Source organism: Sceloporus undulatus, chromosome 4 (assembly GCF_019175285.1).
Source record: "Sceloporus undulatus isolate JIND9_A2432 ecotype Alabama chromosome 4, SceUnd_v1.1, whole genome shotgun sequence".
NCBI lineage: Eukaryota > Metazoa > Chordata > Lepidosauria > Squamata > Phrynosomatidae > Sceloporus > Sceloporus undulatus.
In genome coordinates this window covers 247,596,098-247,621,071 of record NC_056525.1, presented here as the reverse complement: position 1 = coordinate 247,621,071, position 24,974 = coordinate 247,596,098, and the positions used below count along the sequence as shown (strand labels likewise).

The following is a 24,974-nucleotide window of genomic DNA, read 5'->3' as shown; positions in this document are numbered from 1 at the left end:
TATATATATATATATATATATATATATATATATATATATATATATATATGGTATCTGCTGGAGTTTGGTTCCAGGACCTTATGTGGGTACCAAAATCCACGGATGCTCAAATCCCATTATATATGATGGAATAGTAAAATGGTGTCCCTTATATAAAATGGTAAAATCAAGGTTTGCTTTTTGGAATTTATTTTTTTAAATATTTTTAAAGCAGTGGTTGAAACCATAGATAAAAAATCTGTGGATACGGAGGGCCGACTGTATCTTTACAGAGGTATAGGGTTGGCGTCTACAGTGGCCTCTTAGCTGCCCCAGTGGCCTTCTCTGAGATGAATTGATCTCTTGTGAACGGATTCCTTAATGACAGCTACAAAATGTGGCATCTTTGAACCGCTGTGCACAGAAGAGCGGGCCACATCCCTGCCTTTTCTGTAAGCAGTCTCTCAGTTCAGATACACCAAATTACGTTTCTAAGAGGAAAGTGTTGTCTGTGTTGTTTCAGTACCAGAAGCTGTTGGCTGCAGTTGAACACCCAAATCTGTCAGTAGTTGAGAGATAGTTGTGATATTTACAGCATGTGAGTCATGGAAACAAGTTAGAGGGGCATATATTTCCCATCAAGGAGAAGGGGAATTCAACCAGGCCACCACAGTCCCAATTTTTTGGAAGGGCTGACGTATAGAAATGCCATACCTTGTGGGGCTGATGTTGGCACACCTCCTCCTTGGCAAGCTAGGATCCAGTATGCAATGAAGTGCTGTTTCTTTAGGGGAAAAGATGCTTTAAGATTTCAGTGTGTCAGTCTAGAGACAGAACCAGTTTAGGTGTGGCAATCCTTGCCTCTTGCAAGGTCCCAATGCATGGCAAATTGAACATGCACATCCCTCAACATGAGGTGCATGAGGTTGACAAATGGAGATTCTAGGTTAGCTACATAACTGCTTTCATTTGTAGCTATGTCGGGTCTCCTGGTCTGATTCTGCAAGTCTGACTTACCAGGATTGGGGCACACCAGACTGACATTTCTGCACCAATCTTGGTGCAAGAGTCAGAAATAAAATCCCTATTGGAAATCCGCCTTACACTAGAGATTGCTTGCAGGAGGAAGGTGAAACATCAGTCTACTGTATCTCAATCAACAGAAGAATATACGCCCATTGATAACAGCAGCTATTGCTACTGATGGGGGGACTTTTACCATCCATACGTATTCCCTGCACTATTGAATATATATGGATCATGAATACAATTCAGTTACGAAGTGTAACTTCAGGTGCAGGTTGAGTTTTCCTTATCCAGAATTTTGAAATCCTCCACAATCCAAAATAGTCTGCAGAAGTAGCTGAGGTAGTGGCACTTTCCTTTGCTTTCTGTTGGTTCAATTTACACAAACTTTGCTTCGTCCAAAAAAATGATTTAAAATATTGCATAACATTACCTTCCGGCTGTGTGTATATACTGGGTATAGGAAACATAAATGAACTTTGTGATTAGACTTGGGTCCCATCTCCAAGATATTCCATTATGTACATATATGCAAAGAAAATTATTCCAAAAAATTAATAATCCAAAATCCAAAACACTTCTGGTCCCAAGCATTTTGGATAAGGGAGACTCAACCTGTAACATGTTTATAACTGTGATAGCGAAAGCCCTGTGTGAAGAGGATGGTACGTTTTAGTCTCCATTCACTGAAACCCATGGCTGGGTATTTCGACAAGGGCCAACATGGCAAAGCAGGTTGTACAAAAGGACTAGATGCTACTTTGTGGGAAAGAAAGCAGCCATGATTAAATCAGGAAGGCAACAACTGAACAGGAATTTGGGGGTTGAGAAACAGCCTATGGCTGCATCCACACTGGAGAAATAACCCAGTTTGGCATCACTGTAACACTTTCTGGCTCAAGGCTATGGAATTCTGGGAGTTGGAGTTTGTTGTGGGTCCCAGAACAGAGCTCTGTTTCACTCTGGGCCCACAACAAACTCCAACTCCCAGAATTCTATAGCCTTGAGCCAGAAAGTGTTAAAGCAGTCTGACTCAGAATTGGAAACTGTCAGATGGAAACATTTACAGTACTACTGTACTGTATTAGGAATTGTCCACTCCCATCCCCTTTTCCAGATTGGTTTTTCCTTTTGAGTTGTATGTATGTGCATGCGCACACACTGGATGAAGTTGTGTTACATGACTGGACTGGGATTAATGGAACCCAAGAGGATCCTATGGCCGGGATGGGTGAGCAATTCCATGTTGTCCTTTGCATTTTCCTTTGCTTCTGCTGCACCTGTTTTCAAAACCTCCGATTCCCCTCAGATCTTGGATGTTTCCCTTGGACAATCACCTCAGGTACTGGGCAAGCAGCAAGCAAGGTGGGCCAGTCGGTCACCCAATACTCACACAGAACAGGAGGGTGCAGGGGCATGTCCAGAATGCTACCGGCCTCCGGGGCAAATGAAAGGGGCAACCTACTGTGTAACGTTGTCTGACTAACTCTTGTAATTATGAAGCATGGAAATGTAGATGCAACTCCATGTTGTGTGAATAAAAGATGAATATGGACATCTTTTGGAGGACCTTTGTGTTTTGATTTCGGGAGTCACTGTGCCCAAATGCGTGACCTTGTGCTATGTTGGACCATTGGGCCATCCAGCCTTGTGCTTCTGGTGTGGATGCAAGGCATTTTTGTTACCAGTCTTTCTTACACAGCATAGTTATACTAGAATTCACTCCTTCACCACCACCACCATCAATCTTCTAATCTTCCTCCCTTTGCCCTGCAATCATCATCATCATCAATCTTCTTCTCCTCTTCCTCCCTTTGCCCCCCCCCCCCCAAATCCTATTGTTATTCCAGGCAAGAGAAGACCCATTGAACCAATGGGATTTCCCAGTTAATAGTTGAAATGGTCTACTCCAGTTGCAGGTAACCAAACAGGATTACACTGGGCCCTCCACATTTCACTGGGGTTAGGGGTACAAGACCCCCATGAATGTGGAAAAGCCACAAATAAAAAACCACTATTTTTTTAAACCCGAGGGAACATTTCTAGGAATCTCTGGATCCTTCAGCACAACTCTGTGATCAACATCTGCCAGAGTTGACCATAGAATCACACTGGAGGACCTACACATGGCTAGAAAAGCTTTCTCTAGTAATCTCTAGGTCCTCCAAAGCAATTCTGTGGTCACCTTCCAGCAGAATAGCAGTGGAGGACCTAGAGATTCCCAGAGAGAACATACTAATCAAATCCACAAAAGTCAAAGCCGCAAATGCGGAGGGCCAGCTGTATAACCAATCTGTAGCTATGGCTGCCCATTTAGATGGTTTTAAAAGGGGACTGGTTAAATTCATGGAAGATGGAGCCGTCAGTGGCTACTAGTCAGGATGACTAGCTCCTCTCCAGTATTCAGGGGAGGTATGTGGTTCTGTCATCACTTGCTGGGGAGCATGAGATGATGTGGTGACACTCCTATCCTGCTGTGAGATTTCTCAGAGAGCATTGGTTTCCAAACTTTGGTCCTTCTGGTTTTTCAGCTCCCAGAAGCCCTTTTTAGTTTTGCCAACAGCCAGTGATTCTAGGAGTTGAAGTCCAAAACATCTGGAGGTCCAATGATTGAGAATCACTGTTGTAGGCAACTGGCGGTCACTGTGTCACCAGAATATTGGACTAGATCAGCCTTTGGCTTGCTTTGCCAGGAGTCTTGCGTTCTTATCCACTGAGTGCCATGCTTAAACTACAGCCAAGATTATACACACTTTCAGTGTCGCATAAATATGCAACTGTATAGGTACACAGGATTTCAATTGTGCAACAGACACTGTAGACCTAACCTAATGCCAAGTCAGATGTGTGTGAGGCAGGGTTACACTAGGGACTTAGTAGTCAACCTCTGCAAAAGTGTTACTAGTTGCACACATTTTTATGCCAATGACATGTCCCACCAGGATTTTGATAAGGGCTTCAATGAATGTGTTAAAGCACTTGCCATGAGGAGATGTAACCAAACACCCAGGCCAGTATGAACTTCTCACTGCAGTAATCTCTCCTTTTCAGTATAGCACCACCACCTCATACCCCATGTTTTCTGTTACCTATTTTAACATATCCCACTCTGAAGGCTTTCCTTAGATAAGGTCCTAAGTGGCCAAAATGTTAAAAAGTCTGGAATAGCTTAGGGAATTGGGTATACTTAGCATGAAAAGAAGATGGAGAGGTGCCATGATAGTTACACCTCACTGTAGTCTGCTTTGGTTAGGCCTCACCTGGAATCCTGTGTCCCGTTCTGGGCGCCACAATTCAAGAAATAGATTGACAGGCTGTAACATGTTCATAGGTGGGCATCCAGCATGGTAAAATATATGAAGACCAAGTCCTGTGAGGAACGGTTGAAGAAGCAGGGTATGTTCAGCCTGGAGAAGACTGAGAGGAGATACAGTATGATAACAATCTTTAAAGGTCTGAAGGGAAGTCAGATAGAAGACAGAGCGAGCTTGTTTTCTGCTGCTCCAGAACCAATGGACTTAAAATTACAGGAAAAGAGAATCCACCTAAACATTACGAAGAACTTGACTGTATGGACACTATGGTTTCCCCACTCTGCCTCAGAAAACCACTGGATAATTGTGGGCAGGTCACACTTTCTCAGTCTCAGGGGAAGGCAATGGCAAACTCCCTCTGAACAAACCTTGCCAAGAAACCCCCACGATACGTTCACCACTGGGTCGCCTTAAGTCAGAAATGACTTGAAGGCTCACAATAGACAGAGGTTGGAGGGCCATCCCATTATTATTATTATTAACCTTTATTTATATAGCACTGTAAATTTACCATGGGAATGCTATAGCTGGGTATTCAGGGGGCTGGACTGGATGGCCCTTTCAACTCCATGATTCTGTAAGCCGCAGCCAGGACTGCTGATGCCAGGTTGAAATCCTTGCCCACTGCCCTCGCCGTCTTACTGGATCTCATGGGATAACCTTGAAATTGCTCTGAGAGACTTACCTGTCCTGGGGAAAATCCTGTCTAGATCAGAAGGTACCACCAGGGCTACTCCTCCAAACTGAGACACACACTACAGCTGCAGATCCACCTCCTCCATCCAAGAGCAGAGGCGGTGAGGCTGTCTGTCTTTACTCAGTGAAGAAAAGTAAACAGACCACATACAGTATATACTGAGGCACTCCTTTTATTGCTACATCATTTTTGTTCCCAAGGCTGAAATCAGACAGTAAGCAGGTCCTGTGCTTGAGCCTGGGTTCAAATCAACAATGTAAGTATCAAGGAAAAGGTAGGGAAACATAAACACACTAAGGATTACCTTTGTCTCCCACCGTTCTTCTTTTGAAATACTGAGTTTACAAAGGGCAGTCTTCCTCCACCTTTGTCAATCTGGTGCTTCAATCCTATGCAAACTTTCAAGTTATATTGAAGTAGTAAGTACATTTCTATACTGCTTGTCAGTGCACTAAAGCACTCTCTAACTGGTTTACAATGTGTGTAAGCTAATTGTGCCCAACAATCTGGGTACTCATTTTAGTGATCTTGGAAGGATACTAGGCTGAGTTGACCCCTGAGCCCATGGCTAGTATAGAACGCACAACCTTGTGGATGTGAACTCTAGGAGTCCTTACTCTAGAGCAGGTATGTCCACAACTGCACTGCTAGGCTGAGATCCTACATCATGCTAGTAGACCCTAGGTCTCCATCAGCATACAAGTGAGAGGCAACTGCCCAGTTACCTCCCCTGGCACTGTGGGGAGCACACTGGATGCACCTCCATCTCTGTGACCACTGGTCAGCTGTGAGGTGTGCCCAAGCCTGTTCTGGCTGCTCTTGAACACCAAAGGAGGAAAAGCCTTATGCTGATGGAGCCTGCTCTTTCCTCCTCCACAGCTCAAGAACAGCTAGGACCAGACATGGCACATCTCCACAACTTAGTAGCCACAGAGATGAGGCTTCACTCATCATCCTGGCTTTTGTGTACTGGGTTGGAGAAGTTGCAGAAGGATCATGCAGTACCAGCTGCACCAACTTATGCCACCAACAGAATGCCAGTCCTACAGCCCAGGTTCAATGAAGTGAGCTTTGCTTCCTTGAGCGACCATTTACTCAGTCAGGAAAGCGAAATGGAGTTGATCTCTAACAATGGAGTGTTTTGATCCAGATGTATGCAGGCATTGTGGGAGGGTGGATGGCTATTTGGATGGTCCTGCCTTCTGGGAAGAAACCACAAGCTCTAACATGTGCAGAGTGATTTTTTCTTTTTGACAATTTGCATGTCATAACCTGTTGATGGCTATGTAAGTGGAATTGTGGCGTGTGGTAGCACATGCATGTACGCAGGGAAGCATGTGAATGCACATTGCCTCCTTTCCTTTGCATACTGAGAACTGCAAATGCACAACGGATTATAACGCTTATGCACTGACTACTGATCCACATACGTTGTGCTGTGTTGATATTCTGTATAGGCATAAGTCTGCCAGTGTACATTTATGTTATGCTGAAGTGATATACGATTTCAACATATTACCAAGGTCCTACATCAGGATTGTGTACCTTAAGCTTTCTAGTGTGGGGGAATGGAGGTGTTTTCCCATCCCAAGGTGTTAGGTACTGGCACCTAATTTGTGCCCGCTGACTATGATGGTTTCGTTCTTCCCTGGAAACCTCCGAGACTGGCAACCAATAACTTGTCAACTGGTCCAGTGACCACCACTATGAGTAGCACTATAAATTTCTACATGCAGAGTTAGATGTGGCAGAGTTACACATCATTTGTGTTGAATAGTAATGTTGTGCAACTGAATGCACATTTGAATGCACAACTGCCTGCCAATTTTGGCAAGGGAAGATATATATGCATCAGCTGAGAATGCACATATGTCTGCACGACGAGACCAAATGCTCAAGTCTGTGTCAACAAATCTTGAACTGAATGCAGCCAATTCTACATCGGAAAGGAATGTCTAACTGCATCTAGAGGGAAATTTATGCACAGGGTTCCAGACTATTTCATAAACCTTGACAACATCATTGTAAGATAAGGTAGTAACTACAGGCTGAGTCTCCCTTATCGAAAACGATTGGGACCAGAAGTGCTTTGGATTTCATTTGTTTTTCCCTAGATTTTGGAATATTTGTATATATGTAACAACATACATTGTATCTTGGAGATGGGACCAAGTCTAAACATGAAATTCATTTATTTTTCAAAAATACATTATAAACATAGCCTGAAGGTAATTTCATACATAGTATTTTGTGTTCATTTTAAAAAAGTTTTTCCCCTTTATTTGAATATTTTGTGCATGAAACAAAGTTTGCGCACACTAAACCCTCAGAAAGCAAAGGTGCCACTATCTCAGTCACCCCCACAGGGACAATATTGAATTTTGGAGTATTTTAGAATATCGGATAAGGGAGGCTCAACCTGTATGCCCAGACTGCAGATGGGACGGGTTCAGAGAAAGGCTTGCCTAAGGCCAATATGTGAGCAGAGACACTATCAAAGTAGAACAAGGGATTTTCTGCTCAGGCTGTGACTCTCAGAGCATACCTACCATGACGCAAATCCCATTGAGTACAGAGGAATGTACTTCTGTGTAAGTATGTACAAGGTTGGGCTGTTGGCCACTATGTTATTTTTGCTCTCTTTCGAAGCATGTTTTACTTTTCATTCTCTTGTAAAATGTTTGCCAACTGTTCATCTTTCTTCTTTCAGTTTAGATTTGCAAGGGAGCGTTTCCAACCTCTATTTCTCCCAGGCCTCTTATAACCTCTTTATGGTCCTACACTGACCGAAATCAAAATCCACCCAGTCCTTCTGCAAACTTGGGTGGCCCTGAACTACAATTGAAGATCACGAGACGGATGCCTCATCACGTCCTTGGCTCTGTGCATGGAAATGCAGGGAACGCTTGCTTCCAGTCACTGCTCAGGAGCTGGCTTTTGCAGAGTGAGATTAGGAATACCACCCAGGGCATCCCAAAAGTCTTTTAAACTTGCTGGAATCAGCAATCCTTATGGCTGTTTAGCAGGCCTGGATTTAACCAACAGTCAATCCAATTCAGTCCAGTCATTCAAAACTGGACATAAAGGGTGCTGTCTTCTTCTGCTGCTTGCTTCCATGAACTGGTACTGAGAGGTAGACTACTCCAGAGCAAGGAGGCTCACTTTAGCAACCAGGTGTCTGCCTGACAAGAGTTCATTTCTCCCTGTTAATCCCATCCCTTTTTAGGAGCAAGCCTCCATGTCTGCTGGGAAAATAAAGAGCATTCTCGATTCCATCGCCAAGCCCAACAATGCTCACTGCCAGAAAGGAGCTTGCTGCAAAACTCCCAGGAACAGTGAAGTCTTCCTCCCTGTTGGGCCCACCATCTTCTTCGTGGTCCGAGGGTGGCAAGGGGCTCAGCACGCCAGCTCATTGTCCCCCACGGCAGAGAAAGGGAGGCTGTAAGTGCTGCTGGTCTTGCTGCGTTTGCTCCGCTTGCCCCATGCCAGGAGGGTGCTGGCCCCCTTGCTGTGCATCAGGCTCTTGTGGCTGTTCTCCTTGTTGCCCTTCAGGAGGCTGCCGGAGCCTGAAGACATTGCCAGGGACTTCTTGTCTGCCTTCCCGGAGAAAGAAACAGAACAGGAGAGTCATTGTTACTTGGATTATTCAGTGTTGATATAATACTCTTTGTCTGAGAACGGCTCAGAGGAAAACACCAGAATAAAGAGAAGAAGAAGCTGACCACATGAAAATCTTCACAAATGAAGACTAACAGCCATAGAAAAAGCTGGGCTAGTCTGGAAGACCAGTCTGCAAAGGCATCTTGTAACACCTTTGGGGCTAACTGTGAGAAAGAAGATGCCGTATAAGCTTTCGTAAATTTGGGGCCAAAACACACTGCAGAAATAATTCAGTTTGAGACTGGTTTAACTGTCCTGGCTCAATGCTAGGAAATCCTGGAAATTGTAGTTTGTGCTCTCTGATAAAGAAGGCTAAATGTCTCACAAAACTACAGTTCGCAGAATTCCCTAGCATTGAGCCAGGGCAGTTAAAGCAGTGTGAAACTGGATTATTTCTGCAGTGTGTTTTGGCCTTTGGTCTACTTTCTCGGATGTATGAACTGTTCTACAAAAGCTTATGCTACAACTTCTTTTGCCCAGTTACTCTCAAAAGTGCTACAAGATCCCTTTGCACAGTCACAGATAAGAAGCTGTAAAAACATAGAGAATACAAGCATCTAAAATCAAGAACCTATAACCACAATTCACACACAATGGCCAGATATGCTGAGTTACATAACTTTTAAAGTGGGCAGCAAAGACTTTGAAACAGTTACCAGATTTCCTATACAGTACCTCACCTGAGTCATTGACCAAAATGGAGACTGTAATGAAGAAATAAGATGAAGGTTAAGACTTGCAAAAGTAGCCATGAAGGAACTAGATAAGATCCTCAAGTGTAAAGACTTCTCATTAAATGTCAAAGCCAGAATCACTCATGCCATAGTATTTCCAAATTCTACGTATGGTTGTGAAAGATGGATAGTGAAGAAAGCTGATAGGAAGACAATAAACTCAGCTGAAATTTGTGCTGGAGAAGAGTTCTGTGGATATCATGGGCTGCTAAAAAGGCAAATGAATGTGCCCTACAACAAATCATGCCTGATCTCTAGCTAGGAGCAAACATGACTAAACTAAGAATGTGTATTTTGGACATGTCACAAGATAATGTGACTCACTGAAAAAGATGATAATGCTCAGTAAAGTGGAAGGCAGTAGGAAAAGAGGAAGGCCACATTACAGGTGAATTGACTGAACCAAGGAAGCTACTTCCTTTGCAAAACCTGAGCAGGGGCAGTTGATGACCAGGGCCCTTGGAAGCCTTCGATTCATAGGGTCGCCATAAGTCAAAGTTAATTAAACAACAACAAAAATCTGTTTTTATGACTGTATGCAGGAAGGCTTCCCTGTGGACTCCTTTTTTCCCCCCTTGGAGTCCATACCAGCCACATCTTCATTGTCTGGATTGTCTCCTTATCTTCAGACCAAGAAGGCATCATGCCAAATCTCAAATTAAGCTGTCATGCTGGCCACTGAGGCTGTACATCTATGAATGATCCTAGTCACCTTGTTCCTGCAACTCATGGCCTTCCCAACCCCTCCTTCGCCCAGTGCAACCAGTTGGACTTACGGTGCTTTGTCCTTCGGAGTACTGTAGGGTGATCACGGCCAACTCCGTCCCCTCCTCTCCAGCCACCTTCAGCAACTGAACCACCTCAGCGTGCTTGGACCACTTGCAATCCTTGCCATCAACGGAGACGATGTAGTCACCTTCTTTCAGGCCAGCACCCTGCAAACACAAAGAGCAGAAAAACATTGCAGCTTAGAGGGCACTTGGCATATCAGAGCCTTTGTGAAGTGGGATATGGGAAAGGGAACTCGATGGGAAGAGTCTGATGTCAAAGATCATTACACAGTACTGGTGGTGTAATACAAAAATTAATTTGATATTTAATAAATAAATAAATAAATAAATAAATATCATCATTGCTTTTTAGTCATACCAAGTTGAGTATTAAATCCAAAATATCCCCTAAAATTCCAAAACTGTCCACACGGGTGGCTGAGATAGTCACACCTTGCTTTTCTGATGGTTCAGTGTACACAAACTTTGCTTCATGCACAAAATTATTTAAAATATTGTGTATAAAATTACCTTCAGGCTATGTGTATGTGATATATAGAAACAATAATGTATTTCATGTTTAGACTTAGAGCCCGTCTCCAAGATATTGGGTCACACACTGGGAGAACTGCTGGATAACAATTAAACAAACTGCAGTATTTATTGTTTCTAAAGTATTTTAGAGCGTATGTTTTTATTATGGTTCTTAACTCAATATATTAAATGTAAAAATTCTGAGCACAGACAGCATTTGCTTCCCAGGCTTTGCCATGCACTGTCCCTATATGCTTTTCCAGTAGGTTCCAGGTTTATTTGCAACATCCAAAGAAGTAACATCTTTTTTGCCTGTTCTAACCCAGGTGTATGTCTCTCTTTCTCTTTAATGCACATTCAAAACCACTCTTTCAATATGCATCGAAGTTCTATTAAATAATAATGGACTTCCAAAAATGATGAATCAATGCAATCTAGTGATTTAAACTGTGATGATCTACATTGTTAAAACTGACTCCTGCTGAGAAACAATTTGAATCAAAGGAACCCAGCTTCTCAGAAATATTGCCACTCACCGCTGCGCAGCCTCCGGCAATGACTCCAGCAATGAGGACTGGAGCGTCTCCTCGGAGGGTGAAGCCAAAGCCGTTCTCGCCTCGGACCAGATGCACCGTCCGTGGGGGGTGCCACTTGTTCTTGGCACAGAAAACTGACAGTGGGCCCTGAGGGGAAAAACAGAATGGCATGGGTTGCAAGAAGAAAGAAGCTGAAAACTGGGCAGCATCCAACAGAATTCAAAAAGAAAGAAAAAAATGGAGACACATCTCAAAAAATAACAGGTGCTGTCTGCAATATTTCGGAACTGCCAAAACCATCTCTTAGTATTCCTTGCCTAAGAAAGCCCTCTGAAATTCATGGGATTGTGTGCATGCACACACACAAACACACATTTTGTGCTGCTCTTTGGAAGGGCTGAACTCCAGGGTCTGCTGGGGTCTTTCAGCTCTACCATTCTGCATCCATACAACACCCTCTCCAATCGCACAAACATTTGGTGCCACTGTACGTACCAGCCGATGGAAGATGTCTGTCACTTTCACCTTGGAGAAGTTGGGGGATTTGATTTCAGGTCTCTGGTGTGTTTTGGCTAAAAGAAAAAAGGAGTGTGGAGGTCAGGGAGAAAGATGGAAACTTCATTTTAAATTACAGGGCAAATGAAGTAAACTGCATGGATTGGGGTTCCAACGTAGTGAAGGTTCAGGCTGCAGGTGGAAAGATACACGTTGGAATGGAACAGAAGGTTTTTTGCAGCATTGGCACTGGGAGGATGGCGAAGGAGAGCACAGAAAGGCAGACTTTCAGTGTTGGGTATAATGTTAAGTTTTGAATTAAAAGTTTGTTGAAACACATTGAATTGCTCTTCCTCTCTCTCTCTCTCTCTTTTTTTTTTTTTGTAGCATAGGAACCCATCCCTATTCTTTCCATGTTATTTCTGCCTCTGGTATTAAATTTTCTGTTGTTAAGTTCAGGAACACAGCTACTTGGCTAACTAGGAGCATATGTACTTGGTTAACATGATATTACTACACCAGGATAGGGAACTGCAGTGGGCCTGTATATTTTATTGTCTATTACATTTGGATGTCCTAGTGAGCAGAAACTGGACAGAAACATGATAGAAAGGCAACCATGAATGATAGACAGACAGATAGTAAACATGCATCTGAGGAAGTCAGCTCAAGTCTACAGAAGTTCAAGAAACTAACTACAGTACATTCTTTCAGTTAGTTTGCTCCAAGATCCCGTCACAGATAGATAGATAGATAGATAGATAGATAGATAGATAGATAGATAGATAGATAGACAGACAATGAAAGAGAGGAAAGAAACCAAATCTTTTAAAACTCTGACCAACTACCCTGTAACAGTTAACGCTACATGGCATCTACTGAAAGCAAGTCCCATCTGTTGCCAAGGCAAACGATGTCAATGAGATTTGTAACTCCAAAGTTGGGCTCATCTCAGCAGGGCAGCAAATCTATGCCAGGTTTTTATCTTCTCTTTAAAGGAACTGGCCAAAGTTCTGAAACCTATTCTTAAACAGGCCTAGCACCTTGGAAAGTTCTTTTAATGTTAGCTGAAACCCCGAATGAATTCACTGCCCAACTGCAATGGGAACTACCAGCCGCCAATGGCTCACTTACGGTGGATGTCAGGGGCATCTGCCGTCTCAAAGAAGTCTTCCTCGTGGTCGATTTCAGAGTACTTGCTAAGTGAACGCTTGTGGGCAAAGCAGAGCACCTCCTGGAGAATGTCCATCTTCCTCAAAATCTTGCACAAGCTGTGGATCCTCATGGCTTCTTCGTGCCTCATGATGGCTTTTTTGAGGTGAGCTTTTCCTGCAGAAACACATATTAATGCTTTCTATGTAACCCTTCTGAAGAACTGAAAGAATACTAGTTTACTATTGGTTTCCAGCTGAGAAAAGGCTTGTTTGATGCATAGGAAACACTTAGGAAGAATACAGGCAGCCATAAGGCTGCTGTTTGCAAGTTGAAAAATATTTGTCTACGCAGAAATACATACTTTTTTCTGTGCAGAAACTTGTTCTCTGAGTAGAAAAACCATGTGTATTGAACATGCATTTCTATGCAAAAGCACATACAGAAGGTTCTGGATCTGACATGATAACTGTGTTCCTTAAAAACTTCACATTATACTAGTTAATGCTCTAAAATGAATGAGACTGGCGGGGGGGGGGGGGGGGAATAGGGTTAGGTGTAGATTAGAAAAAAATTATTCATATTTAAACTATTTATGTAAACTAGCATCAGTTCTAATGTGGCTTCAAGCTATGCCCACCAAAGCCAGATTGGAGCTGCGGCAAGCACACACTGTAGTCCCAATCTGCTTTGAATCTGGCTGAAAAAGGAGCGGCAAAGATCTGTTCCTTTTTTGGCCAGCAAAAAGCCGGCTTTTCCCAGTCATAGTCCAACACTCAAACCATGACACCATGCTAACTACCACAGAGAAATTATTTTATTCTTGTTAGCAAGGACAAAGAATGCAAAGTTTTATATCACCAACCATTACAAGGACCAAAGACAGCAAAGGTTGTTAAGTTGTACTCCCAGAAATGTAAATTTGCAAAGTTCTGCTTTTTAATTTTTTTAACCTATTCTATTATCAGCAATGGAAGAGGGAAATGGAAGAACTAGGGCAGGAGGTTCACTTACCCAACCGTCTTCGTTCTTCCGGATCTTGCAAGAGAAGAGCCAGAGTAGTGCCTTCTGGGGAAGTGGCATGGAACTGGAGGAAGGCTTTCTCATGCTCAGGGAGCTCTTCATCAGAAGCAGCTGGAGGAAAGCAATCGAGAAAAGGCTTACTTGGAAGGAAGGGGGTGGAGGGTCAATTGAGTTACTTGAGAAAGGCCATGTACTCCTCTCCACCCATTATTTAGAGGGCAGAAGAGGGGATAGTAGAGACTAAGAGGTGTTACATGTGGGTGAAGTCTCATTCTCAGGAGCAATTTTATGTGCAAATGAGAAGGGGCAGGATAGAAGCTATGGCTCTCATTCCCACATGCTCACACATCATGCACCATCACCCATTTGGAGATGCTCAACTGAGTAGGGGTGAATCTACACTTCAATGTTACAGTATGTTGATACCACTTCCAATGCACCATCCCATGGAATCCTGGAAGTTGTAGTTTGGTGAGGACGTACTTATAATCAATGGATCACAGCTTTTTATATTCCTATGTTCAGGATGGTAAAAATTAGTCATAGCCACACCTCACCCTGAGAACTTGGCAACAATCAAATCCTCCACCTGAGTTTGGAACATTTCCTACAGCCATGCTGGCTAGCCAGTTCTGGGAGTTGTGGTCCCAAAAAAGGAATTTTCCAAGCCCAGTCCTCAAGATGGAAGACCACATGGCCTACCTGGAAGGCCTGGAGGACCACCTGGCCATGCTATCTCACCAGTTCTAGGAGCTGTGGTCCAAAAAAGGGAACTTTTCCAAGCTCAGCCCTCAACCTGGAGGATCACATGGCCTAGCCCTTGTGGAAAGAAAACATACACAGATGCACTTCCCCCAAACAAACACCCCTTCCCCCAGGAGATGGAATCAATCCTGTAGGTATTCATTATCATTCACCAGCCAAGGATGGAGCTAAGCTTCTTAGATGGAGATCAAGCCCAGGATTAAGGCCACTCTAAGCCCCAGGAGGAGATGATGAGCAATTAAGGACAGGCGCCTGGCCTTCCAGAGCACCTGGGTAGACTGCCACCCTGCTCCCAAAAACAATACCTTGGCAAGGACCCCGTTATAAACCCATTAAGATCAAAGCTGGCATCATCATCATCATCGGCTTGGCACCACAGAGCTGAAATGTCTCAGCACATGCCAGCTTTGGGGCATCCCATGGGTCAGGAACGGGCAAACTGGCCAGGCAGAGAGCTTGTTGACAAGAGCGATGAGTGAGGCAAAGGACTTTACTTCCAGATGGGGAGTGATAAACCTTGGAAGGGAAAGAACCAAGTCTGTGGAACACTGTTGTTTTAAGAACCCAATTCAAGTTTTGGATCAAACCAAAGAACAGTCTACAGACATGCAGTTAGCTGCTTTTATACCAAGACCGGGCAACTTCCACTGGTGGCCTATTTTTACACCTATATTTGTAGAATCTTGGAATTGGAAGGGACCCATTCCAACAACACAACAAGGCACACAACAAGACATCTATTCCAACCTCCACCATGCAGCATACATATAATACAGATTTGTTTGTTGTTGTTGTTGTGTGCCTTCAAGTCGTTTTCAACTTATGGCAACTCTAAAGAGAACCTATCATGGGGGTTTCTTGGCAAGATCTGTTCAGAGGAGGGTGGCCATTGCCTTCCACTGAGGCATATAATAAATTATAAACACTCAGAGAAAGATATGCATGTGTATGTGCCTTTAAGCCACCTGTTGACTTATAGGGACCCCATTAATTTCAGAGGGTTTTCTTAGGCAAGGAATATTTAGCGGTGGGTTTACCAGTTCCTTCCTCTGAAATATAGGCTACAGCACTGGGTCTTTGCTGGTGGTCTTCCACCCAAGTACTAACCAGGGCTGACTCTACTTAGTTTCCAAGATCAGACGGGATCTGGTGCCTTTGGGTATTCAGGCCCTAGGTTCCACCAGAGTAAAAAGGTCAAGAAAAGCTGAGTTAGAACATTGTACAATGTTTTTTTTTATTCCAGCACCAAGTTAAAACAGAGCTTTTTATTAAAGCTGTTGGGGCCTATGTGATTTCCTCCAAAATGTACATGGTTTCCAAACTATTTCAACCATCTTAACACCAGTTTTAACTTATTAAATTAATATGCTTTTAATGTTTTCAATTATTTTTATTGTTCTAAATCACTTTAAAGTGTTTCAATGATTTTTATCTGTCTGCTTTCCTGAGATCTTGTTACACGTGACTTGAAGGCACATAACATCACAAGAAATCTTTTAATGAATGAATAAATAATTTTTCTGTCAGACAGGTTCAGTCAGATGGGAACGCACAATGCTTTGTGTGTTTCCATTATTTTAACTTTAAAGTATTTTGAACTGTTTAAATTAAATGCAATTGTATGTTGTCCTGAGAGCCCATGATTATAGGATCTGAGATAAATATTTTAATTAATAGTTGACTCTCCCTTATTCAAAATGCCTGGGACCAGAAGGGTTCTGGATTTCGGATATCTGTATATACATAATGAGATACCTTGGAGATGAGACCCATATCTAAACATGAAATTAATTTGTGTTACGTACATATTTTATACACATAGTCTGAAGGTAATTTTATTAATAATTTTGCATATAAAACAAAGTTTGTGTACACTGAATCACCAGAACACAAAAGTATCACTGCCTTAGCCATCCATATGGACAATTTTGCAATTTTTCAAATGTCAGAGTTCTGGATAAGGGAAACTCAACCTATAAATAAATGCCTGAAGGTAATTTTTAAAACAATATTTCCAATAATTTTGTGCATGAAGCAAAGGCTATGTACACTGATCTATAAGAAAGTAAAGATGCCACTATCTCAGCCACTCATGAAAAAAAATTTGGGAAGTATTTTGGATTTTGGAATCCTGAACAAGGGAGATGCAACCTGTATGTACATAGATAATAGAAAGTAACAGGATCAAAAGTGTTGAGAGGGACAGAAGTGAATCTGGGATACTCACGAGGACAGTCGCAAAGTGCAATGGCGGCATAGTAGTGTGAGAGGGCCTGGAAGTGCTCCGACTTGACATGCACCATAGTGGTCCACGAGAAAGGGACATAGTCCTTCACATGCGGTTGGGTCATGGTCTGATAGACCAGAGTGTAAACCTCTTCCACCTGCAAGGGGTCAAACACAGATAAACACAGGGGATGAAGTGGATGTTGCAAATGACCTTCCAGGCTCCTGGTTCCTGCACTGGCAAGGGGTTGGTGTGCCTTTCAGCTCTATGATTCTGTGACCATAAGCCATTAATAGCTACAACTTGCAAATCTGGGCATGGAAGCATATAAGAAATAGAAAAATGTCTATTCCCTTCTAATTGGCCAGGTCAACCCATTGGCTTAGCTTCAGCAATGCTTCAACATCAGGGTGTTTGTTTTTTGGCACACGCAGAGCATGGAAAAGTTACTTTTCTGAACAATGGCTCCCAGTAATGGAAAGCACTAGGAAATAGAGGAGACCACCTTATAAATGGGATCATTCAATCAAGAAAGTCACAGAAGTGCTAAGTTTGCAAGACCAGAGCAAGACTGTTGACTACCAGGGCCCTTTGTGGTCTCTCACTTATGGAATTGCCATAGAGCCAAGATGATTTGAAGACACTTAACAACAAAAACCACAAGTCATACACACACACACACACACACACACACACATATATAAGTTGAGTCTCCCTTATCTGAATCCCATTTGGGGAGAAAGGGAGGATATAAATCCAATAAATAAATAAATAAATATCTGGAATTCTGGAATATTCCAGAATTGTCCACCTGGGTGACTGGGATAGTGACACCTTTGCTTTCTGATGGTTCAATGTACACAAACCTTGTTTCATGCACAAAAGGATCAAATACTGTGTATAAAATTACCTCCAGGTTATGAATGTAGGGTGTATAGGAAACATAAATGAATTTCATGTTTACACTTGGGTCACATCCCCAAGATATCTCATTACGTGCAAATATTCAAAAATCTGAAAAATATTCCAAAATACAAAACGTTTCTGGTCCCAAGTATTTCAGATAAGGGAAACTCAACCTTTATATTTATGGAGGGGAAATTTGGAGAGTCCCAAAAAAATTATTTCTTAATTTTGGGGTCTTTCCCCATGGTTATGATGCCATCCTTCCACCCCAATATGTCCTCGCATTTAGTGGTACCCGGGCAGCTTCCTGGGCGAGTTGCAGGCAGGTGAGGAAGTCATTCTGGTCTCTGAGTATCATGACCTTCTCGAAGACACACTCTTGGACTTGGGCAATCATCAGGCGCACTAACATGTTCAAGGAGGCCGTGCTCATGTCCAGGCTGGGAGCATTGGAGAAGTTCTCCTTCAAGTAGTTGAAGGCTCCTGTACAATGGGCAAGAGGGCTGGCATGAGATTAAGTCCAAGGAGGGCTGGATTGGCTTGGGTTGACACTAACAGAAAGATCATACCTTCCTATACCAGTCATCTTGGCTTTTTAAAATCTGCAGGAGAAGGCTATCTCTTGGTCCCACCACCATTGCAGGCGCATTTGGAGAAGAGATTGGAGAGAGCCTTCTTTGTAGCTGCTCCCAGGCTCAAAGTGGTTTGAGTGCAGGACTAGGATCCTGGAGGCCAGGGTTCAAATCCTCGTTCATCCATGGAAACCCGCTGAGTTTGAGTTGGTCCTACTCTCTTAGACTCAGAGTAAGGCAAAGGCAAACCTCCTCTGAACAAATCTTGCTAAGATAACCCCACAATAGGTTAGGCTTAGGGTCTCCATTAGTCGGAAACGACTTGCAGGTACACAGCAATGACAATATGTGTGAAGTAGTGTGCTGTACTTCTTATCTTTTATTGGTAATTATGTTTCCAGTGTAATTTTAACAGTTTTTAACCACGGGTTTTAAAAACAAGAATGTGTGTGTTATGTGCCTTCAAAGTCGTTTCCAATTTCTGGCAACCCTAAGACAAACCTATGACAGGGTTTTCTTGGCAAGATTTGTTCAGAGGAAGTTTGCCATTGCCTTCCCATGAGGCTGAGAGTATGTGACTAGTGGGTTTCATGGCCAAGCAGGGATCAACACTGCTCTCAAGAGTCATAGTCCAACACACAAACCACTATATCACGCTGGCTCTCAATACTCTTATTTAATTCTTTTATAACTTTTGTAAAGTAAGATTTTAACTTAATCTTGTTTTAAATTACCATAGGCCACTTTGGATCCCATCTCAGGAAAAAGACGAGGGATAAATAATGAATAAATATTTAAAAGAGTGGGAGCTTCAGGCTGGTCAAAAGGCAGGAAATTTCCCGGCTGGAAAGGATACCACCCAGATTCAAGCACCTTGAACTTCTCTGGATTCTGCAGCTCATAACATGGCACTATCCTCTTTTCTTAAAAATCAGTGACAGCCTGCATTTCTGCAAATGTACCAAAATCTAAAATGTTAACAAGAGGGTTTGTGCATTATCTTAGTCTCTTTAGGAAAGTGGTGCCATAATATTGTTCAAAAAAAGCCCTCCTTTGTTCCTCTCCTGCATGGATTCCTTAGACTACAGAGAATACTTTCACAATAAAATTGATGCAGCAAAAGCTGGTCACCTCTATACATCTTGCTCCACAAACAAACAGTAGGCTATCTCAAGCCAGGAAAGTGAAGCTCTCCAGATGTTGTTGGACTACAATTCCTGTAAGTAGAATTTAGCACAGCCTCTAGCCAGGAATGCTGGGAGAAAAAATCTGGAGAGCCACACTTTGCCCACCCTTGGCCTAAGAATGATACATTTACACTTGGTTCTCTATATCCACGGATTTTTTTATCCACGGATTAAAGCATCCACGACTTGAAAATGTTAAAAAAACAACAACCCATAAATTCCCAAAAGCAGGCCTTGATTTTGTCATTTTATATAAGGGACACCATTTGAGGAATTTTGGTATCCATGGTGGGCCCTGGAACCAAATCCCAATGGATACCAAGGGCCCACTTTGGTTCATTTTCCCCAAATGCAAAATCCCAGGGAACTGCTGCACATACCAGCCGCCTTCTGGAAAGCTTCAATGGCACAGTCCACACCTTGCAAGGTGGTACGGTCCTGACGAGCTCCGATCTGTGTGTGCAATGCCCCGATATTAAAAAGCACGCTCCCCTTTTCGAAAGCCAGAGCCCGCTGGTGACAGGGGACGCCTGTCAGAGAGTCGTACCTAGAAAGCGGAAGGTCAGGAACAAAAGAATAACTTAAAAGGACAGAACCTGCATCATATCCTTGCAGGATGAGAGAGAAAGAAAAGAAGAGATTGAATTTGCTTTCTCTTAACGACAGTAAGCCCTCCATATCCATGGATTTTTTTTATCCACAGATTCAAGCATCCACGGCCTAAAAATATTTTAAAATTATATATATTCCAAAAAGCAAACCTTGATTTTGCCATTTGATTTAAGGGACAACATTTTACTATGCAATTTTATTTAAAGCACCTTGAACAGACTTTGGTATCCACAGAGGGTCCTGGAACCAAATCCCAGTGGATACCAAGGGCCCACTGTATAAAACTATTTGCCCCAACGTTGGTTGGGCCAAGTAAGGCCATGGCTGCCAGTGATTTATTCAAAATGCACATGCATTTTGATGCACCTGCAAAATGCCCAAAACTATTTTAATCTTTAGACCTCTTTTAACTTTCCAATAACATTTAAGCATGCTTTTTGTCCATTTAAATTATTTTTGTCGTTTCAAATGGCTTTAACTTAAATTGATTTTTACAGCTGTAAGTTGCCTTGTGCCCCAACACAGGAATAAATAGGATTAACAATATGTATAGAAATCTTGTAGCACCTTTGAGACTAACTGAAAGAAAGAGGTTTGCAGCATAAGCTTTCCTAGACAGAAGTCTACTTCCTCAGTTGCATGCGCAAACTTGCAAATGCATTTGAATGCTGCCAACTTCTTTCTTTCAGTCTCAAAGGTGCTACAAGATCTCTTTACATACTGATTTTACAGACTAACATGGCTATACCTTTGAATTTTAGGAATAACAAATTTGTTTGCATTGGTTTTACTTAAGAGACCTCCCTGTGATCTTCTGATATAGCGAAGAAGAGAAATATTTTAATAAATAAAAACAAATGGTTTGCATGAGGGCCCCCTCCATCCCTCAGAATGTACCCATTTCCTTGGTAAGATCACTAAGGTCCCAAACTGACCAGTGGAAGAAAAGGCCCAGGTTCTTATTGGGAGGGAAGAAGCGGTTGTCGAGGAAGTAGAGCTGGCTGTAATATTCCATGAGCAGTTCCAACCCTGCTTCGTTCCGGCTGGGCGTCCGCATTGCCTGTTTGAAAGGAAAGGCAGCAGAGAGTCAGAGTGGAAAAAACAGACAATACAAATCCACAGACTGAAAATACTGCTTTTCTCTTGCGCTTTCTGCATGGCACTGGTTGAAACCACAACTCCAAAGGGTGCCAGTCCATTTCTGAGCACAATTTACCATACTGATTATGACCCATCAAGCACTCTGTGGTTCGGTCCGGGTTATCTTAACCATAAGCATAGGAGAATCCAAGAATTAAAGAGTTGGAAGAAACACCCCAAGGGTCATCCAGTCCAACCTCCTGCCATGCAGGAATACACACTCAAAGCACTCCCAATAGGTGGCCATCCAGCTTCTGTTTAAAAGCCTCCGAGGACTGAAGGAGTCTCTCTCTCTGTATGAGTCCGCTTGAACTCTTATACCTTCAGGAGGAAGCCCTTTGCTCAGTCTCCTTCCCAGGGATATTTGGTGGGTACCTGAGTCAGGGCCTTCTTGGTGGCTGCTCCCAGACCTTGCAACTAGGGAGGCCAAGATCACTGCCTCTTTGCTCTCTTTTTACTGGCAAGTGAAAACTTTCCTGTTTCAGCAGGCTTTGCAGAACTGATTTTGATGGGCTCTTAACAATTTTTTAAAAAAATATATTCTCTCTTTTAATGAATTTTAAATCGTTCCAATTCTATATACGCCATTGGCAGGTTTACTCTTTTATATTTATTGTTTTATGTACAGCGCTGTGCAAATCTACAGCACCATATATAAATAAGGAATAATAAAATAATAATAATAATAATAATATGAGGTTTGGTTCCAAGACCCCTGTGGATGACAAAATCCATGGATGCTCAAGTCCCATTAAATACAATGGCATAGTAAAATGGTGTCCCCTATATAAAATAGCAAAAACAAGGTTTGCTTTTTGGAATGTGTGTGTGTGTGTGTGTGTGTTTACACACACACATTTTCAAGCCATGGATAGTTGAATCCATGGATAAAAAAATCTGTGGCTGCAGAGGGCTGACTGTAGACTGTTTAATTTCTTTTTAAAATAGCTTTTACAAACTTTACTGACATTTTAATTTGTTTACTGTGATTGCAGCCATACTGCAGAACTAATGCATTTTGATACTGCTTTAACTGCCATGGCTCCTCATTATTGAATTCTGGGACTTGCAATTTTGTGAGATATTGAGCCTTCTCTGTCAGAGAGCTCTGGTGCCACTGCAAACTACAAATCCCAGGATTCCATAGAATGGCCCTATAAAGGGGTCTCAAAATGTATTAATTCTGCAGCAGCCATGCTTTCCATACCTGACGCAGCTCCATGAGGTTTTTTATCTCCATCTCGTACAAGGCACCATCCTCGCTGTAGTGGTCCCAAATCATTTCCTAGGATCACAGGGGGGAAAATTAATTAAAAAAACCTTTAAAATACCAGTTTCAAAAATTTTACTTTTCTGCTTTGTTTTGTTTTTAGTCACAATGGCTGCATCTGCACTGCAGAAACAATGCTGACACTGCTTTAACTGCCATGGCTCGATGCTATGGATTTTTGGGATTTGTAGTTTGTTGTGGCACCAGAACTCCCTGACAGAGAAGGCTAAATATCTCACAAAACTACAAATCCCAAAATTCCATAGCCTTGAGCCATGGCAGCTAAAGCAGTGTCAAACCACATTATTTCTGCAGTGCGGATGCAGCCTTTGTTGAAAGCAAACTTTTAGACACAGTTTTGGGAGAAAGGAGAGGAACAGATCAAACAGATTATATTTAATCCATCATCATCATCATCATCATCATCATCATCATCATCATCATCATCATCTCTTATCTGCCTCTTCCCATGGATTGAGGCGGGAAACAAAAAGAAATCTACAGTTAACATCAGTAACATACATAAATTAAAACATGCAACAGTTTAAAAGGACAAATAAGGCATACACATATTAAAACCATCCACATTTAAAATTCACATTTTAAAAATGATCTGAGTAAGCCTGCCAGAAGAGACTGGCCTTCAACGTTGTTTTAAATTTTAAAGCATATTCAGCTGCCAAATCTCTTCAGCCACAATCTAGGGGCGGCTGAAGAAATAAGAGCCATTTCAGTAAAGGTGGTGACGTTACACATTCAAAGGAGCAGTTCGAGCTTTTACCTTCAATGGCGCTGCCCAGTCCAGCTCCTTGGTCTCCTTCAGCCCCAGAGGGATCATGGGAACGCTGATAGAGTCACTAAAAGAGAGGGAGAAGTTATTATTTTCCCCATTTGAGATCCTGAACAGAGGCCTTCTTGCATGTCCCACCACCTCATGAGTCTGGGCCATTGATCCATTTTTTGGATTTATTTGGATTTCAGAATCCTTGTACTTGCATATATGTACACAATGATATATCTTGCAGATGGGACCCAAGTCCACACATCAAATTCATTTGTCCTTCATATACACCTTATACACTTAGTCTGAAGGTACATTTATAAACGGGAAGTAATAGTGTCACTCTATTCTGCTCTGGTCAGGCCCCACCTGGAATATTGTGTCCAGTTCTGGGTCCCACAATTCAAAAAGGATGTTGAGAAACTGGAGCGTGTCCAAAGGAGGGCGACTAAAATGGTGAAGGGTCTGGAAACCATGTCCTATGAGGAAAGACTTAGGGAGCTGGGGATGTTTAGCCTGGAGAAAAGAAGGTTAAGAGGTGATATGGTAGCCCTGTTTAAATATTTGAAGGGATATCATATTGAGGCAGGAGCAATGGATTCAAGCTACAGGAAAAGAGATTCCAGCTCAACATAAGGAGGAACTTCCTGACAGTAAGGGCTGTTTGATAGTGGAAGACACTGCTTCCTTGGAGAATGGTGGAGTCTCCTTCCTTAGAGGTCTTCAAACAGAGGCTGGATGGTCATCTGTTGGGTATGCTTTGATTTAGATTTCCTGCATGGCAGAATGGGGTTGGACTGGATGGCCCTTGAGGTCTCTTCCGAATCTATGATTCTATGATTTTGAATAATTTTGTGCACGAAACTAAGTTTGTGTACAATGAACTATCAGAAAGCAAAGGTGTCACTATCTCAGCAATGCATGAAATAATTTTGGTTCTGGGAATATTTTGGAATTCCAGATAAAGGAGACTCAGCCTGTAATTTTGAAAAGTTCCCTTTTGGACTACTGATCCCAGACTCATCCATCTTGCATGGCCCTGCCAGCGAGGTCAGTGGTGATGGTTGATGGGAATTGCTGCATATGAAACAAAGTTTGTGTGCGCTGAACCATCAGAAAGCAAAGGTGTCATTAACTCAGCCACCCATGAAAAAGGTTTTGGGTTTTGAAGTATTTTGGATTTTGGAAGACTCAACCTGTATATAGCCAATGAACTGTTTTTGTATTGTTTTTCTTTGGTCTTGTGGTTACAAGGGTGGGACACCAATTCAAAACGAATGAAATGACTGCGGAATGTGCAAATGATGGAAGTGGCTTACAGAAAACCATCTCTCCTCCAGAAACACAGAAAACTCCACGTGCAAATTATGAACCACGACCCAAAGATGCTGAGCAAGTGTGGAGGTGGAACTCAAGGGAGTGACTGGTGATAAAGCACAGAAGGAAACTATTTCAAGCTCAAAGATCTGACACAGCACTGGAGTGATTTTCATCCCTTTCTGCAAGGATTTAAAGAAGAAGAAGGCACAGCACCAAGTCAGCTCACTGGCAGAATGAGCCCTTAAGACAATGAGTCTGGGGCAGTAATTCTTTC

General features: G+C 42.5%; 1 protein-coding gene across 5 annotated transcripts in view; it reads right to left on the bottom strand.

Annotated features, from left to right (window-relative positions):
* Positions 1-7,318: 7,318 nt before the first annotated feature.
* RHPN1 (rhophilin Rho GTPase binding protein 1) overlaps positions 7,319-24,974 on the bottom strand; it is a 46,468-nt gene continuing 28,812 nt past the window's right edge. For all 5 annotated transcript variants that reach the window (XM_042463076.1, XM_042463080.1, XM_042463075.1 and 2 more), the window contains 12 exons: positions 23,381-23,456; positions 22,537-22,614; positions 21,125-21,249; positions 19,958-20,124; positions 18,114-18,301; positions 16,913-17,069; positions 13,912-14,031; positions 12,880-13,074; positions 11,746-11,822; positions 11,251-11,397; positions 10,187-10,345; positions 7,319-8,613 (listed from right to left, as the gene is read on the bottom strand). In XM_042463076.1, the coding sequence (XP_042319010.1) occupies positions 8,413-8,613; positions 10,187-10,345; positions 11,251-11,397; positions 11,746-11,822; positions 12,880-13,074; positions 13,912-14,031; positions 16,913-17,069; positions 18,114-18,301; positions 19,958-20,124; positions 21,125-21,249; positions 22,537-22,614; positions 23,381-23,456 (1,690 nt within the window). In that variant the 3' untranslated portion in view covers positions 7,319-8,412. The remainder of the gene's footprint in view (positions 8,614-10,186; positions 10,346-11,250; positions 11,398-11,745; positions 11,823-12,879; positions 13,075-13,911; positions 14,032-16,912; positions 17,070-18,113; positions 18,302-19,957; positions 20,125-21,124; positions 21,250-22,536; positions 22,615-23,380; positions 23,457-24,974) is intronic.